This window comes from Macaca fascicularis, chromosome 2, assembly GCF_037993035.2.
Source record: "Macaca fascicularis isolate 582-1 chromosome 2, T2T-MFA8v1.1".
Classification (NCBI taxonomy): Eukaryota; Metazoa; Chordata; class Mammalia; order Primates; family Cercopithecidae; genus Macaca; species Macaca fascicularis.
Window position 1 is genome coordinate 169538201 of NC_088376.1, and position 14290 is coordinate 169552490.

Genomic DNA, 14290 nt, shown 5'->3' on the forward strand with positions numbered 1-14290 from the left:
GTTACGCTCCTGTTGAACTCGGCTTTCTGAGTAACTCTTCCTTTCCCTTTTAAAGAGTGAAGTCCATGAACCCGGGCGAGAATTATCATAGACACTGTACTACAGAAATGGCTCGTTAAGCTCTTTAAGCTCTCCGTGCTCCCCTCCACCCCAGCACTTGCGTAAATCCTACAGATACAGCTGAATGACTTTATGTCCTCCAACCGTGAGACTGGCGCTGTGGAAAGAATTAGCAACATGTACATTTAGAACTGGTATTTGTAAAAACAAGCCTGGTCTGGATTTGCAGTACTGTTGCAGGAACAAAACTGACCACAGCGTGTGAGTTTGTAGCACAAGACAGACGTGATCAGAAAACAGTGAAGGCTCCAGCAGCACAGTCCACCCTTTCCTCCAGGGCCCTCTCCCCATTTCGACTCACATTTTCCCGAACAAGCTACCAAACAGGTTATGCATCTGAAAATTTATTCACTTCAGCCACAGGGCGACTTGAATGGACTTTGTGTTCACATTTCCTCCCTTCGTCTTCTGTGGATTAGAAATCATAGTGCGTGAAGATAAAGAAATTAGGTCAAACCAGCCATAGTGAAACAGGTTCAAATCTTTATTATTTTTCATTTTTTAAGAGATGGGGGTCTCACTCTGTCATCCAGGCTGGTGTGCAGGGACGCAATCATAGTTCACTGCGCGTCAATCTCCTGGGCTCAAGTGATCCTCCTGCCTCAGCCTCCCAAAGTGTTGGGATTACAGGCGTGAGCCACTGTGCCCCGCCAAATTTTTTTTTACATGTTGGATTAACACAACCATTTAATTGGTGGCCTTATTATGGTCAATGGAAGCCAACACTTCTTAAAGAATAAAGAATAACAGAAGGCTAAGTACATATTGGGGACTTCAAAAAAAAATCACAGAATAGTTCATTGAAAGCATCTTTGTGTTTTTAAAATCAGGAAAAGCTTGCGGTTCAAACTTCTAAAATGGGTTTATGAACACAATGCAAATAGTTTAGAGAAAGAATAATAATTTTAAAAAATTCCTGATCCATGTCTCTAACAAATGATCAGGAAAGCAGAGGCGAGAGGTGACTTTAATTTCACAAGCAAATATATACGCATGTGCACATTTATGCGTCTATTTTCTGATTACATCAGACTCCAGGCAACAAGGGAGCCTGGTCAATGTAGGACTTCTCAGACACAGAAATGCCAGACAGTGTGAGAGTGGAACCCGGATGCTGAGCTTGCCAACACCTTACTGGGGAGAGAATGAGAGTCAGGTGCAACCGAGAGACAATACTAGACAATACTAGATTAGCTGTGCATCCTGAGAGTTGCTTCTGAGAACTTCAGGGAGGAAGCCCAGAACCCTGATCTACATAAGGTGACAGATGGCAGACTTGCTGTGGAGGACTCCTGAAGTAGTGTCCCTGGTTAGAACGCTGATTTCTTCCCTAAAGGTGATGTGGGCACAGAACTGAGCTGTGTGAATGGGAGGGCCAAGTAAGCACTGCTCACGCTGCTGAATTTGCTCTGGCAGCCCAAGTCCTTAAGGTGAGGCCTGTCTGGCTGCTGCTGCTGTTACCAGTCTTTTAGTATGGTTAGTCATTTCTCTTGTTCGTGCTGCTGTTAAAAGAGCTTTCCCTGTTTCTCCTGCCTTGAAGCTGGCCAGACATCTGTGGAGTGACAGGGCCTTTCCAAGAAGGCAGAGTCAGAGTGATGAGGTCCACACAGGTCAGTGAGATGAAGACACGAAGGAATATGTAAGCACCCAGGCCTTGGTCCCGGTGACAGTTACTTGTTAACAGGAATGTGTGACAAACCCCACTCCTGAGCCCTTCTGATGGCATCAGAAACCTGGGGGAAATATACAGAGTTTCTTCTGGGAGGTGACTAGCTGGTGCCACTAGAACATGTATCCCAGTAGGGCAGGGCCTGGGGTCACCTCCCCACCATATTCTAAAGAATCACATCCTCCTGCTGGAGCAGCGGGTGTTGCAGAGGTGTGAAGGGGGCCAACACAGTTTCTGGGCAGGAATCCAAGCTGCTGGCCTTTCTGGGCAGGGCGACAACCGGAGGGAAGCGTGCAGCAGCATTCTGCCATTGCCGGCAAGTCTCCTTGAGGGTGGGAGGGGCCCTAAGATGGCGAGTTGACTTGGGTGCAGCGCCTGTCCCTGTTGCACTCCCAGAGCTGCAGATGGAAGGAGTGAGTGTTTCTCAGCTCCTCAGGTTTGCGTCTATCCTCAAAACATGGTTCCCCGTCTGCCTCCCTTCTTGCAGGTTTAAATCTCCCGCAGCCCCTGTCTTTCCTGTGTGAAAGCAGAGCTGGCTCTACAGAGGGTGAGTGGAGCATCTGGCAGTGGTTACTTTGCTGTGGTCACTGTAATTTTCGTGAAACAGCACCAAGATTGATTACTCCCTCCCCTCCTCTTAATGTTGGAGGTTCAGAAGACAGGAATCTGGTCTCTCCGAACCACATCAAGGTCATCATCCAAAGTTAACAAAACCTGAAACGAGAGGGACAGAGAAATGAAAGGAATGGACAGTCACTGCCACACTAAGTCCCGTTTTCTCTCTGAGATGCCCACAGACTGGAAACTGTTAGTTCCCTCTCATTCTCATGCCTTCTGCAGCTCTCTGCAATCCCTAGCTCTTAATAGGCACTTACTCTAATTATACAATTCATTTGTCAATTAATTCAAATATTCATGAAGGTTTATGATGTGCTATTCCAGATGCTATGGAGATATAGTTTGTAATGAAAGAGACAAAAATCCCTATTCTCCATGTAGCTTACATCCTAAAGAGGGCTTTAGACATGAAACAAATACATGCGTAAAATATAGCCCATTAGATAGTAGTAAGTGCTAAGGATATAAGTTAAATAATGGAGGGAATATAGGAAGTATCAGGTGTGGGGAGGTAAAAAATTTTGATAGGGTGGCCTGGGAAGTCATTACTTAGGGGACATTTAGGTCAAGAGTCAAAGGGAATGAAGTCCTGTTGGATAGAGTGTTGCTATATAAGAAATGTACCCTTCTCCTCCATTTCTAGTTCCCTCGACTACTACTGTCCCCACGTGGAACCTTTGGTTCCACTTTTGTTGTCTCTGTCTCTCTCATGAAGGTGACAATCAGAAGTAAAAGACAAGGAATGTTTATACAGATTGGCTAAGCTTCCCAAACTGGCCACTAGGGGGTAGCCCTGCTCCACTCTTGAAGTTATATGGCCCGCCTGAGCCCGCTTAGCGTGGAGCCCGGGCGGGCGTCTAGTAGGTCTGGGGCCTGAAGTCTAGTAGGGTTGTTAATTGTCGATTGAACCTGCCTACAGGCACCATGGACTTTTAATTGGGGAAAGTCAAAGTTAGGATTAAAGGATGGAACTATAATTCAGGGTTGATATAAATACGCGTGGCTTCTGAGAAGGTTGGGGCAAAAAAACAGAAACTACAGGAGAGATTTTGGGACAGACTGATCAGAAGGCAACAGAGGCGTGGCTGCTATCCTAAGCCACTTAAGGAATATGTAAAATATTTGTGAAATATTCAGAGAGACTGGAGGAGGAGGAGGAGGAGGAGGAATGTCAGTATGGCATGAGAAAGAATAACCCAATGTTATCGGAATTGCTAAAAAGTGGTTCCTGGGGGAATTTCGGGCATGTGGGTTTAATAACCAATTCAGAAAAAATGTGCTGTGCAACTTAGGGAAAATAATTTTGTCCCTCTGTGTCTAAAGATATTGAAGGGTAAAAGAAAAACTAAAGATCTAACCAAAGGACATAAAATTTATAAAAGAAATAAGATGGTCTGTATATTGAATTACAAGGAGGAAATGGAAAGTAAAATTAGAGAGGAATATAAAAAAACAATGTAAGGAAGAGCAGAAGAAGAAAATGAGAGTACAAGATGTAAAGAGAGAAGGAAGTCACAAAAAGATAGATATGAACTCACCAAGAATGAGAAAAACAGAGCAGTAGCAGAGAGGAAGTGCCAGATGTCATGGTCATCGAAGAAATCCAGCAGAATGCACTCGCGGTTCTTCTCCCGGGATTCGGCCGGAGTTCCCTGGAGGAAGGTGAGGCAGAACATGGGCAAGATTCCCTCAGTTCAACTGTTCAAAGAGTTGAACGTCTGGAAAGTTACAAAAATGCTACTAGGTGTCTGGTTCGAAAAGTTAGCTTCCGAGGAAACATACATCCACACAAAAACCTGTACACAAAGACCTCAAAAGCACAGGCAACAAAGCAAAAATAGAAAAGAGAGATTACATCAAGCTACAAAGCTTCTGCACAGCAAAGGAAATGACAAACAAAGTGAAGAGACAACCCACAGAATGGGAGAAAATATTTGCAAACTATCCATTGACCAGAAATTAATAACCAGAATGTATAAGGAGCTCAAACAACTCTAAGTGAAAAAAATCCAATTTAAAAATGGGCAAAAGACATGAATAGACATTTCTCAAAAGAAGACATACAAATGACAAACAGGCGTATGAAAAGGTGCTCAACATCATTGATCATCAGAGAATGCAAATCACAACTACAATGAGATATCATCTTACCCCTGTTAAAAAGGCTCGTATCAAAAAGACAGGCAATAACAGATGCTGGTGAGGATGTGGAGAAAAGGGAATTCTCACACACTGTTGGTGGGAATGTAAATTAGTACAGCCACTGTGGAGAACAGTTTGGAAGTTCCTTAAAAAACTAAAAATAGAGCTACGGCCGGTACAGTGGCTCACGCCTGTAATCCCAGCACCATGGAAGGCACAGGCAGGTGGATCACCTAAGGTCAGGAGTTTGAGACCAGCCTGGCCAACATGGTGAAACTCCGTCTCTACTGAAAATACAAAAAAAATTAGCTGGGCATGGTGGCGGGTGCCTGTAATCCCAACTACTCAGGAGGGTGAGGCAGGAGAATCACTTGAACCTGGGAGGCAGAGGTTTCAGTGAGCCAAGATCATGCCATTGCACTCCAGGCTGGGAGACAGAGGGAGACCCCGTCTCAAAAAACAAAAAACAAAAAACAGAAAAAAGGAAAAAATAGAGCTACCATATGATTCAGCAATTCTATTACTTGATATATATCCAAAAGAAAAGAAATCAGTATGTCAAAGAGTTATCTGCACTCCCATGTTTATTACAGCACTGTTCACAATAGGCAAAATATGGAATCTATCTAAGTTCCCATCAACGGAGGTAAGGACAAAGACAATATGATACACATATCTACACAGGCAGTGTACATATACATACAAACACAATAAAATACTACTCAGCCATAAAAAAGAATAAAATCCTGCCATTTGTAGCAACACATATGGAACTCGAGGCCATTATGTTAAGTGAAATAAGTGAAGCACAGAAGGACAAATATTGCATGTTCTCACTCATATGAGGCAGCTAGAAAAGTGGATCCCATGAAGACAGAGAATAGTTTGGTAGTTACCAGAGTCCAGGAAGGGTGGGGGGAGAGGGAGATGAGGGGAAAAACAAAAGAATGTGCGTGTATTTTTGACTGCTGAACGGCACACTTTAAAACGGTAACGATTGCAAATTTTATACGTATATTTTACCTCAAGAAAAAAACTTGTACACAAATATTCACAGCAGCAGCACTCATAATGACACAAAAAATAGAAACAATCTAACTGTCAATCAGCTGATAAGCAGGTAGATAAAATGTGGTATATCAGTACAATGGAATATTATTCAGCAATGAATAGACATGAAGTACTATGTATGTTACAGCATGCTTGAACCTAGGACACATAAGGGAAAGAAGTCAGACACAAAGGCCGTGTATTGTGTGATTCCATTTACATGAAATGTCCAGAATAAGCAAATATACAGAGACAAAAGGTAGATTTAGTAGTTGCTTAGGGCGAAGGGGTTAGGGAGAAGTGAGGAGTGAATGCTGATGTGTATGAGGTTTCTTTCTGGAGTGACAGAAATGTTCTAAAATCTATTGTGGTGACTGTGGTGATGGAATGCTAAGACTTCTTCCTGTTCTGTGTCTCAGATATACCAGTAACTTCTTAGGCTTCGGCTCTGCTATCTATGGACGGGATGTAATGATACGTGAGCTTGGGTATTTGTTTTTTTTTTTGTTTTTTGAGATGGAGTCTCACTGTGTTGCCCAGGCTGGAGTGCAGTGGCGCGATCTCGGCTCACTGCAAGGTCTGTCTCCCGGGTTCAAGCCATTCTCCTGCCTCAGCCTCCCGAGTAGCTGGGATTACAGGTGCCCGCCAGCACGCCTGGTTAATTCTTATGGTATTTTTAGTAGAGACGGGGTTTCACTATGTTGGCCAGGCTGGTGTCGAACTCCTGACTTCGGAATCCACCCGCCTCGGCCTCCCAAAGTGCTGGGATTACAGGCGTGAGCCACCGCGCGCGGCCTGGGTATTTGTTGATGGATGGAGATTATGAGAAAGATGAGGAGATGCACTACTCCAGGCTTTTGACCACGTTAAGCATTCACTGGGACCAGCGTCCTAATACAACATGCAATGAAGACCAAGTTTGCAATGTCAATAGTGCTCACAGATTTATAAAGGGCCACCCTGAGAATGATAACCACACGCAGTTAGTGTGCATTTATGTATGGCTGTTACAAAGCATCCCTGGTAGAGAAAACTTTCATTTTAAACACTGTGAAAACACATTAAGAGAGGGAGGTAGAAAGGCCAAAATGGCAAGTTGGAGAGAGAAATTCTTTTTGGGTAAGAAAACTGGCCTCTTACCTCCCAGCTGCTGAGATTCTGGAAGAAAAAATACAGCGCGGCAGCCCACATCACAGCGGTGGCCACGATGCAGAAGAGCGGGACCGGGAGCACCTTCTCAGAGCTGCGGAGCTGCCGGGGAAGAAACAGATGCGGCCTTACGGGTCTCCGCCTTCGCCTGCCCCAGGGCCCGACGCAGCGGCTCCCGGAGCTCGCTCTTACCTTCATGATGATGTAAAAGGCCAGGTACAGCAAAAGGTTGCAGATGAAGATGCCCAGCATGTAGGAGGCAAAGTCCCTGGGGCGGTATATCAATCCGAAGAGGGCGCTGCGGGCGTGGGAGAAATGTGGGCAGCCGTGAAGGTGGATTTGTAACACTATTGGCTTTTCCAATCCCCCAGTCCCTTGAGGGGGAAGGGGCAGTTGCTTTTTTTTTTTTTTTAACTTTTATTTTTAGTTTATTTTATTTGTTTTTAAACTCTTACCTCGTGATAAAACAGTAGATTTTTAAAATAATACTTTAACATATAAGCATCTTTTTTTTTTTTTTTTTTTTTTTTTAACAGTTGAGGTCTCACTGCCTCACTCAGGCTAGAGTGCAATGGCGCAGTCACGGCTCACTGCAACCTTCACGTCCTGGACTCAAGCGATCCTTCCACTTCAACCTCTCTGGTAGCCGGGACTACAGATGCATGCCACCACTTACAGCTAACTTAAAAAATTTTTTTGTAGAGGCAGGGTCTTGCTATGTTGCCCAGCCTGGTGTTGGATTCATGTCCTCAAGCCATCCTTTGCCTCAGCCTCCCAAAGCCCTGGGATTACAGCTGTGAGCCATGGTGCCTTGCCTATATAAGTAACTTTTAATTTATTACACTTTCTTCCAAGCATTCATTTCTAACAACCATGTAAAGTTCCCATAACTGAATGCAATGTAAATGATCATCTTTCCTCTTTTGTTGAAGTGAAGTGTTTTCCCACATTCTTCGGTTTTTCACTATTATAAGAAACACTACAATGAATAAATACTTTCGGACATTGAGCTTATTTTTTTCATTTAAGATTAGTTCCTTAGAATAGAAGCAAAATCATCTCCATGATTGGCTTGACACTCATTATCAAATTTTTGCAAGCTGTCCATGGTTTTAAAATTAATGCTAAAGTTAATTTTGGTTGGAGTTAGCTTTAATTTTGTTCCAGATTTCTATTCAGTTATAGTATGTCCTTTATTACATAATTCTTTATCTCCTTGTTTTGAAATTGTTTTTAATGAATACACATCCACATATATATTTTTCAAAATCTCAATATCTCTATCTAGTTGGGTTTCTGTCCTCCATTCAGATTCACTGATTCATATTTCTAATTTCTAATTTTAGATCAGTGCCTCACTATTTTATTATCATTTTATAATATGCTAGATTATCTGATTAGGCTAGCCTGCACTGTTCCACTTGGTAGCCACATGTGGCTATTTAAATTAAAATTAATTGAAATTAAATAAAATTGAAAATCTACTTCCTCAGTCACACTAACCACATTTCAAGTCTTTGATATCTATGTGCTAATAGTTACTGTATTGGGCTGTATGTGTGGAATATTTACATCACTCCAGAGAGTTCTACTGGACAATGCTGGGCTAGTCACCTCTGCCCCTCCTTCCTTCTGTTAATCTCTTTTTCAAAGATCTTTGAACTTTTTGCCTAACTAGGCAAATAACTTTTAGAATAAAACATAAAACCTTATTAACTTAATTACTATTCTAACTCTAAATGTATACATTACCTTGAGAAAGGATATCTTTGCAATAGTTATCTTTCCACCCAGGACCTGATGTCTGTCTTCATTTAGCTTAACTTTCCTTATGACTCCTAAGAAGATAATTACATTTTCTACAGAAAGATTGTGTACATCTCTCAAAATTTATTCGTAAGTATTTAAAGTGTAAAGCTACTATTAATGGACTCTTTTTGTTCATTTTGAATTCCAACTGACTTTGGTTTTTTTTTTTTTTGAGAGAGGGTCTCACCATATTGCCCAGACTGGTCTCAAACTCCTGGGCTCAAGCAATCCTCCTGCCTCAGCCTCCCAAAGTGTTGTGGTTCTAAGTGTGAGCCATTGCACGCGGCCTCAACTGACTTTGTTGTGTGTAATATAGAAAATTTTCTTCTCCCAGATTTTGAAATCTTTAGTATACCAAGCAACTCTTGTACATCTTTCCTTCAGATTCTCTAGTTTTTAGCTTTTTGTTACATTTGCTTTGTCATTTTCTCTCTCTCTCTCTCTGAGTATATATATATGCATATGTATGTACATACATCTCTATGCCTATATGTAAATACACACATATGTATGCGCACACACCATTTTTCTTCTTCAGGACCATATGAAAGTAATTCCTTTTAAAATAACATTCATGGGAAATCATTCCATGTCTTTATGGAGCAACTGGGAAGGAGGTAGCCCACTATCAGATAATCACGGTGAGGTCTGTCACTGAGCCTCCTTCATCCCTGCAGGCCTTCTCGTCTCACAGAGCTGTACAAAGAGAGACCATCTGCCTTGTCTTGTGAGCAGATCGTGGATATGGTTTTGCTTACGTGAGAGACGGAGACAAGCCAAGTGATTCTGAGCCCCCACGGTGATAGTCAAAGGCTGTTCATTATCAAGAGGCTGGTCCCTTTTCTCCCCCCAGTGCCCTCTCTTTCAGGACCACCAGGACTGTGGAGTCTGCTAGAAGGGTGGTCAAGAACAGACCACTGCCCAAGAATCCTCTCATCTCGACCTGCCCCCAAGTAAAGGAGGAATCCTTAAATGGTATACATCTTATCCTGGGGCAATCCCTGGGGTGACAACATGGGAAGCTTCTTCCAGAAGCACATGCCCCCCAGATAAGACTCAGATTCTCATGACTTGATTCTGGCTTCCTCTGAAGGAATGCCTCTTCATTCCTTAATGTTCACTGAGATTACAGAATCTTTTTTTGTTTTTGTTTTGTCAAAGGCCACTGACCCCGAGGAGCTCATCAGCTAGGAGCTACAAATAAAAGCAGTTAAACTTACTTATTGTTTGAGTGATCACTAAAATATTTCACTCATTCAACTGTATAAATTGAGAATAGATTGCATAAAATAATTGTGGCTAGCAAAAATATGCATCTGTTGTTCTGTTCTATTTTGAGCATTTGAGGAACAAAGGCCATGGGAAAGGAGGAGGAAGAATGATGTAGGTGGAAAGAAAGAGACTGGGGAGAGAAAGAAATAAAAGAGGGACTTGCACACACACAGACACATACACACACATACATTTAGTAAAAGAAAAATTTCTATAGAAAAGAAGGCCTTCTGGGTAGTCTTTATGGAAAGTTCTGTGAAAGAGTTTAAAGCTATGTTGGATGTTTGCAATCAGTGGTATAATTATCTATCTATCTATCTATCTATCTATCTATCTATCTATCTATCTATCCATCCATCCATCCATCCATCCAACCATCTATCTATCCAACGTATCCACATAGATTTAACGAGTTTTGATGTTTGTCTTGTTGAGCAAATGAACTCAATGCCTCAGTGTTTTTAAGAGAGGCTACAATTGCTACACGAGAATGTCCAACTACATTTTTTGAGTCTCTAGAACAAGCAATCCTACCTTCTCCTTAATTTCAGATTTCTTCGTAAAAATGACAGTCAAGGAAAGCTAAACCACAGCGTTACCGACATTAATACAGGCAAAAACATGTTTTCATAAGACTACTTACAAGGACCAGTTAACCAGATTCCCCACAACCAGCAACACCATTCTATCCTGGAAAAGAGGAAAGAAAACATCAAATGAGAGGCTGCACATCCGACTTTTCTTTTAACCTACTGTGGTGGAAGTATCAACTATGGGAAAACAATTGCATTGGTGAAAAACATTTTCTATGGTTCTAAGAGTGCCTTGCCTATGATCTGACACTGATTGTATATGAAGACGAAATGGCAAGGCTTCTAACTGCAAATAGACCTGACCTCATCCCTGAGAAAGAAAATGTGGTGAGCAAAGCAGGACTCTATTTCTCCCCAGTGTTTAGTGGAGCTGCGCCCACAGGCCCACTTCTCAGTGGGGAGGCTGGTGGGATGTGCTGATTACAGAATTAAGAGCATTCTGCCACTGGTACTATGTAATCGAGCACTGCTTTTCTGGGGTGTACTACTTGGTAGCCACAATTGCAACTCTCAGGCCCCAGCTGTAGGGCGTTAGTTTTGTACCCATTACTCTGGTTTCAAGGTCCTGAAACTCCCAGGTTCCTGTGTCTACAATATACAGTCTTGTAGGGGAGAAAATAGGGAGAAAAGGTCAGTTTTAGAGGACAATAGGCCGGGTGTGGTGGCTCATGCCTATAATCCCAGCACTTTGGGAGGCTGAGGCGGGCAGATCACCTGAGGTCAGGAGTTCGAGACCAGCCTGGCCAACATGGTGAAAGCCCGTCTCTACTAAAAATACAAAAATTAGCTAGGTGTGGTGGCACACAACTGTAGTGTAGCTTCTTGAGAGGCTGAGGCCTGAGAAGCGTTTTAACCTGGGAGGCAGAGGTTTCAGTGAGCTGAGATTGCGCCAATGCACTCCAGCCTGGGCGATAGAGCAAGACTCTGTCTCAAAATAAATAAATAAATAAATAAATAAATAAATAAATAAATAATAATTACTCTGACAGAGATTTATTCACAGTCTGTCCCTGTCCTTTGCATACTACTTAAAACTTTTAGGAGAGATTTGATCATACTTTAATTTGCATAACCACTCATCTACTATTTAAAAGTAGCAATTCTTTGTCTTTTAGGTGATCCATCCAATTTGGAGGAAGTAACTTCATTAAAAAAAACATTAATTCACCTATTAGAATGACTAAAATCCCCAAACAGTGACAACACCAAATGCTGGCGAGGATGTGCAGCAATAGTAACATTCATTGCTGGTGGGAATGCCAAATGATACAGCCACTTGGAAGACAGTTTTGTAGTTTCTTACAAAACTAAACATATGATTGCCATACGATCCAACAATAGCTCCCTTTGATATTTAACAAAAGGAGTTGAAAACTCATGTCCACACAAAAATCTATGGAAAAAAGAAACTATGAATGTTATAGCAGCTTATTCATAATTACCCATACTTGGAAGCAACCAAAATGCCCTTCAGTGGGTGAATAAATAAACTGTGGCACATCCAGACAATGGAATATTATTCAGTGCTGAATACAAATGAGCTATCAAGCCATGAAAAGACATGGAGGAAACTTAAATGCCCATTACTAAGTGGAAGAAGTCAGTATGAAATGGCTCTATACCGTATGACTCCAATTACGTTTTGGAAAAAGGAAAACTGTGTCAATAGAAAAAAGATTAGTGGTTGTGAGGACTTAAGAGGGAGGGAGGGATGAATAGGCTGAGCACAGAGGATTTTTAGGGCAGTGGAACTGGCTCATATGATACTATAATGGTAGGTACATGTCAACACGCTTGTCAAAACCTATGAGCGCACATCAAGAATGAGCATTAATGTAATGTAAGCCTTACATGGGTAGTAATGATGTGTCAGTGTAGGCTCATCAACTGTAACCAATGTACCACTGTGGTTTGGAACGTCCATAGTAGGGGAGGCTGTGCGTGGGGGGTGTTGGGGCAGAGGGTATATGGGAAATTTCTGTACCTTCTGCTCAATTTTTCTGTGGATGTAAAGCTGCTCTAAAAAAATATAAAGTCTATTTAAAAAAAGAAGCCTCCATCAATTAATGTAAAAACCAAAAACATTACTTGCCTCTCCTGGTTCACAGGTAAGCAGAACTTGCCTCTCAAAATACTCACAAGTCCTAATGAATGTTTTCATTCTCACCTGAATAAACCTTCCAGCCTCAATTCCCTTGTTTTTAGTGCTTATAGCTCCTGCCCAAGCTCTAGAGTGCTCACAGATTTCCATATTCCTTTAGAAAAAATATTCTGATTATAAAGGATTAGCAGGTACTTGCTAAATCCCTGTGTGCCAGGCCATACTAGCATCACTAGTTCTGATGGCAGCACTTTGTAAAGCCTGGGCAGTGGGCTCAGAGGAGGAAGGCAGCCTTCCCAAGATCACTGACCAGAGAGCCAAGAGAGAGCTGGGACCAGGGCCCTGAGCTCTGAGCTCACTACAGAAATATATCATACACTGAAGTATATTTCAACTATCAAGCAATAAGCACAAGTTATAAAAAATTCTTGCTCATTGTGAAAATCAAACAGTACAGAAACACATAATGTAGAAGTGTAAGTTCCTAATGAACGTGACTGGAGTGACCATGGGTCCCAGTTTGCTGGAGACAGTCCTAGTTTACCCCTGCTGTCCTGGTGGAATTATTAGTGGTGTGCCCTTCACTTCCACAAGGATACCTGTTTGGATGATTATTTATAGGGGTGCTCTGTCTTGATCCTCCCCATAGCTATGATCACTGTTCATTTATTTTTATTTTGTTTTCTAAAAATTTCATTATTGGGCAGGGCACAGTGGCTCATGCCTGTAATCCCAGCACTTTGGGAGGCCAAGGCGGGTGGATCACCTGAGGTTGGGAGTTTCAGACTCCAACATGGAGAAACCCTGCCTCTACTAAAAATACAAAATTAGCCAGGCATGGTGGCGCATGCCTGTAATCCCAGCTACTCGGGAGGCCGAGGCAGGAGAATTGCTTGAACCCAGGAGGCGGAGGTTGCAGTGAGCCGAAATCGTGCCACTGCACTCCAGCCCGGGCCAAGAGCAAAACTCCGTCTCAAAAAAAAAAAAAAAAAAAAGTTATTATTATTTTTTATTTCCAAATTTTATTTTAAGCTCAGGGTTACATGGGCAGGATGTGCAGGTTTGTTTCATGGGTAAACGTGTGTCATGGTGGTTTTGCTGCACAGATCATCCCATCACCCAGGTATTAAGCCCAGCATTCATTAGCTATTCTTCCTGATCCTCTGCCTCCTCCCACCGGCCCCCCACCACCCCACCCTCCAACAGAACCCAGTGTGTGTTATTCCCCACCATGTGTCCATAATCATCACTGTTTAACAGTTGGGTAGATGTATTTTCTTCTTTTTTATATACTAGCAAATATTTTGTTTATAAAAATGGGACCATGTTAGCTTGACTTTTATGAGAAAGAGTAAGCACCATGCTCCTTCCCCACTATCGGGCCTTTAGCCACCCTGGGCCATCTGGCCCTCTTGATTTTAGGAGCCCTGAGTGACTGCCCCACGCCTGTCCCTCCTACTACTCCCCTTCTTCCTGGGAGAGGGTCAGAGAACACAGGAACATGCACGTACCATATACAGAGGCCGGCTACACTGCTGGATACAGTCTGTGTAGAACACCATGGCAGCCCGCCGGAAAATTCCCAAATCTGCTGATAATACAAAAATGCATGGTGAGAAGGCTTAGTCAACGAAAATACAAATACTCTGAAGTGGCTTTTGGAGCCAGAATGATGTCATCCTCACTTCATTAAAATGCATTAGAATGCTTTGCACCTAATAGGTGTGCAATAAGCATTTGCTTTGAAAAATGGTATTGTCACTGAGG

At 42.4% G+C, this 14290-nt stretch overlaps 1 protein-coding gene across 12 annotated transcripts in view; it reads right to left on the reverse strand.

Moving 5' to 3' along the window:
• Positions 1–583: 583 nt before the first annotated feature.
• SIDT1 (SID1 transmembrane family member 1) overlaps positions 584–14290 on the reverse strand; it is a 90640-nt gene continuing 76933 nt past the window's right edge. For 10 of the 12 annotated variants that reach the window (XR_012431700.1, XM_074033445.1, XM_074033444.1 and 7 more), the window contains 6 exons: positions 14035–14111; positions 10473–10519; positions 6941–7046; positions 6740–6850; positions 3946–4059; positions 584–2503 (listed from right to left, as the gene is read on the reverse strand). Coding sequence is in view for 10 of the 12 variants with exons in the window: in XM_074033445.1 (XP_073889546.1) it covers positions 2441–2503; positions 3946–4059; positions 6740–6850; positions 6941–7046; positions 10473–10519; positions 14035–14111 (518 nt within the window). In the remaining 2 variants the exon portion in view is untranslated. Of the gene's footprint in view, positions 2504–3945; positions 4060–6739; positions 6851–6940; positions 7047–10472; positions 10520–14034; positions 14115–14290 lie in introns of those variants that run through there. The other 2 variants (XM_045385450.2, XR_012431701.1) reach the window with 2 other exon arrangements.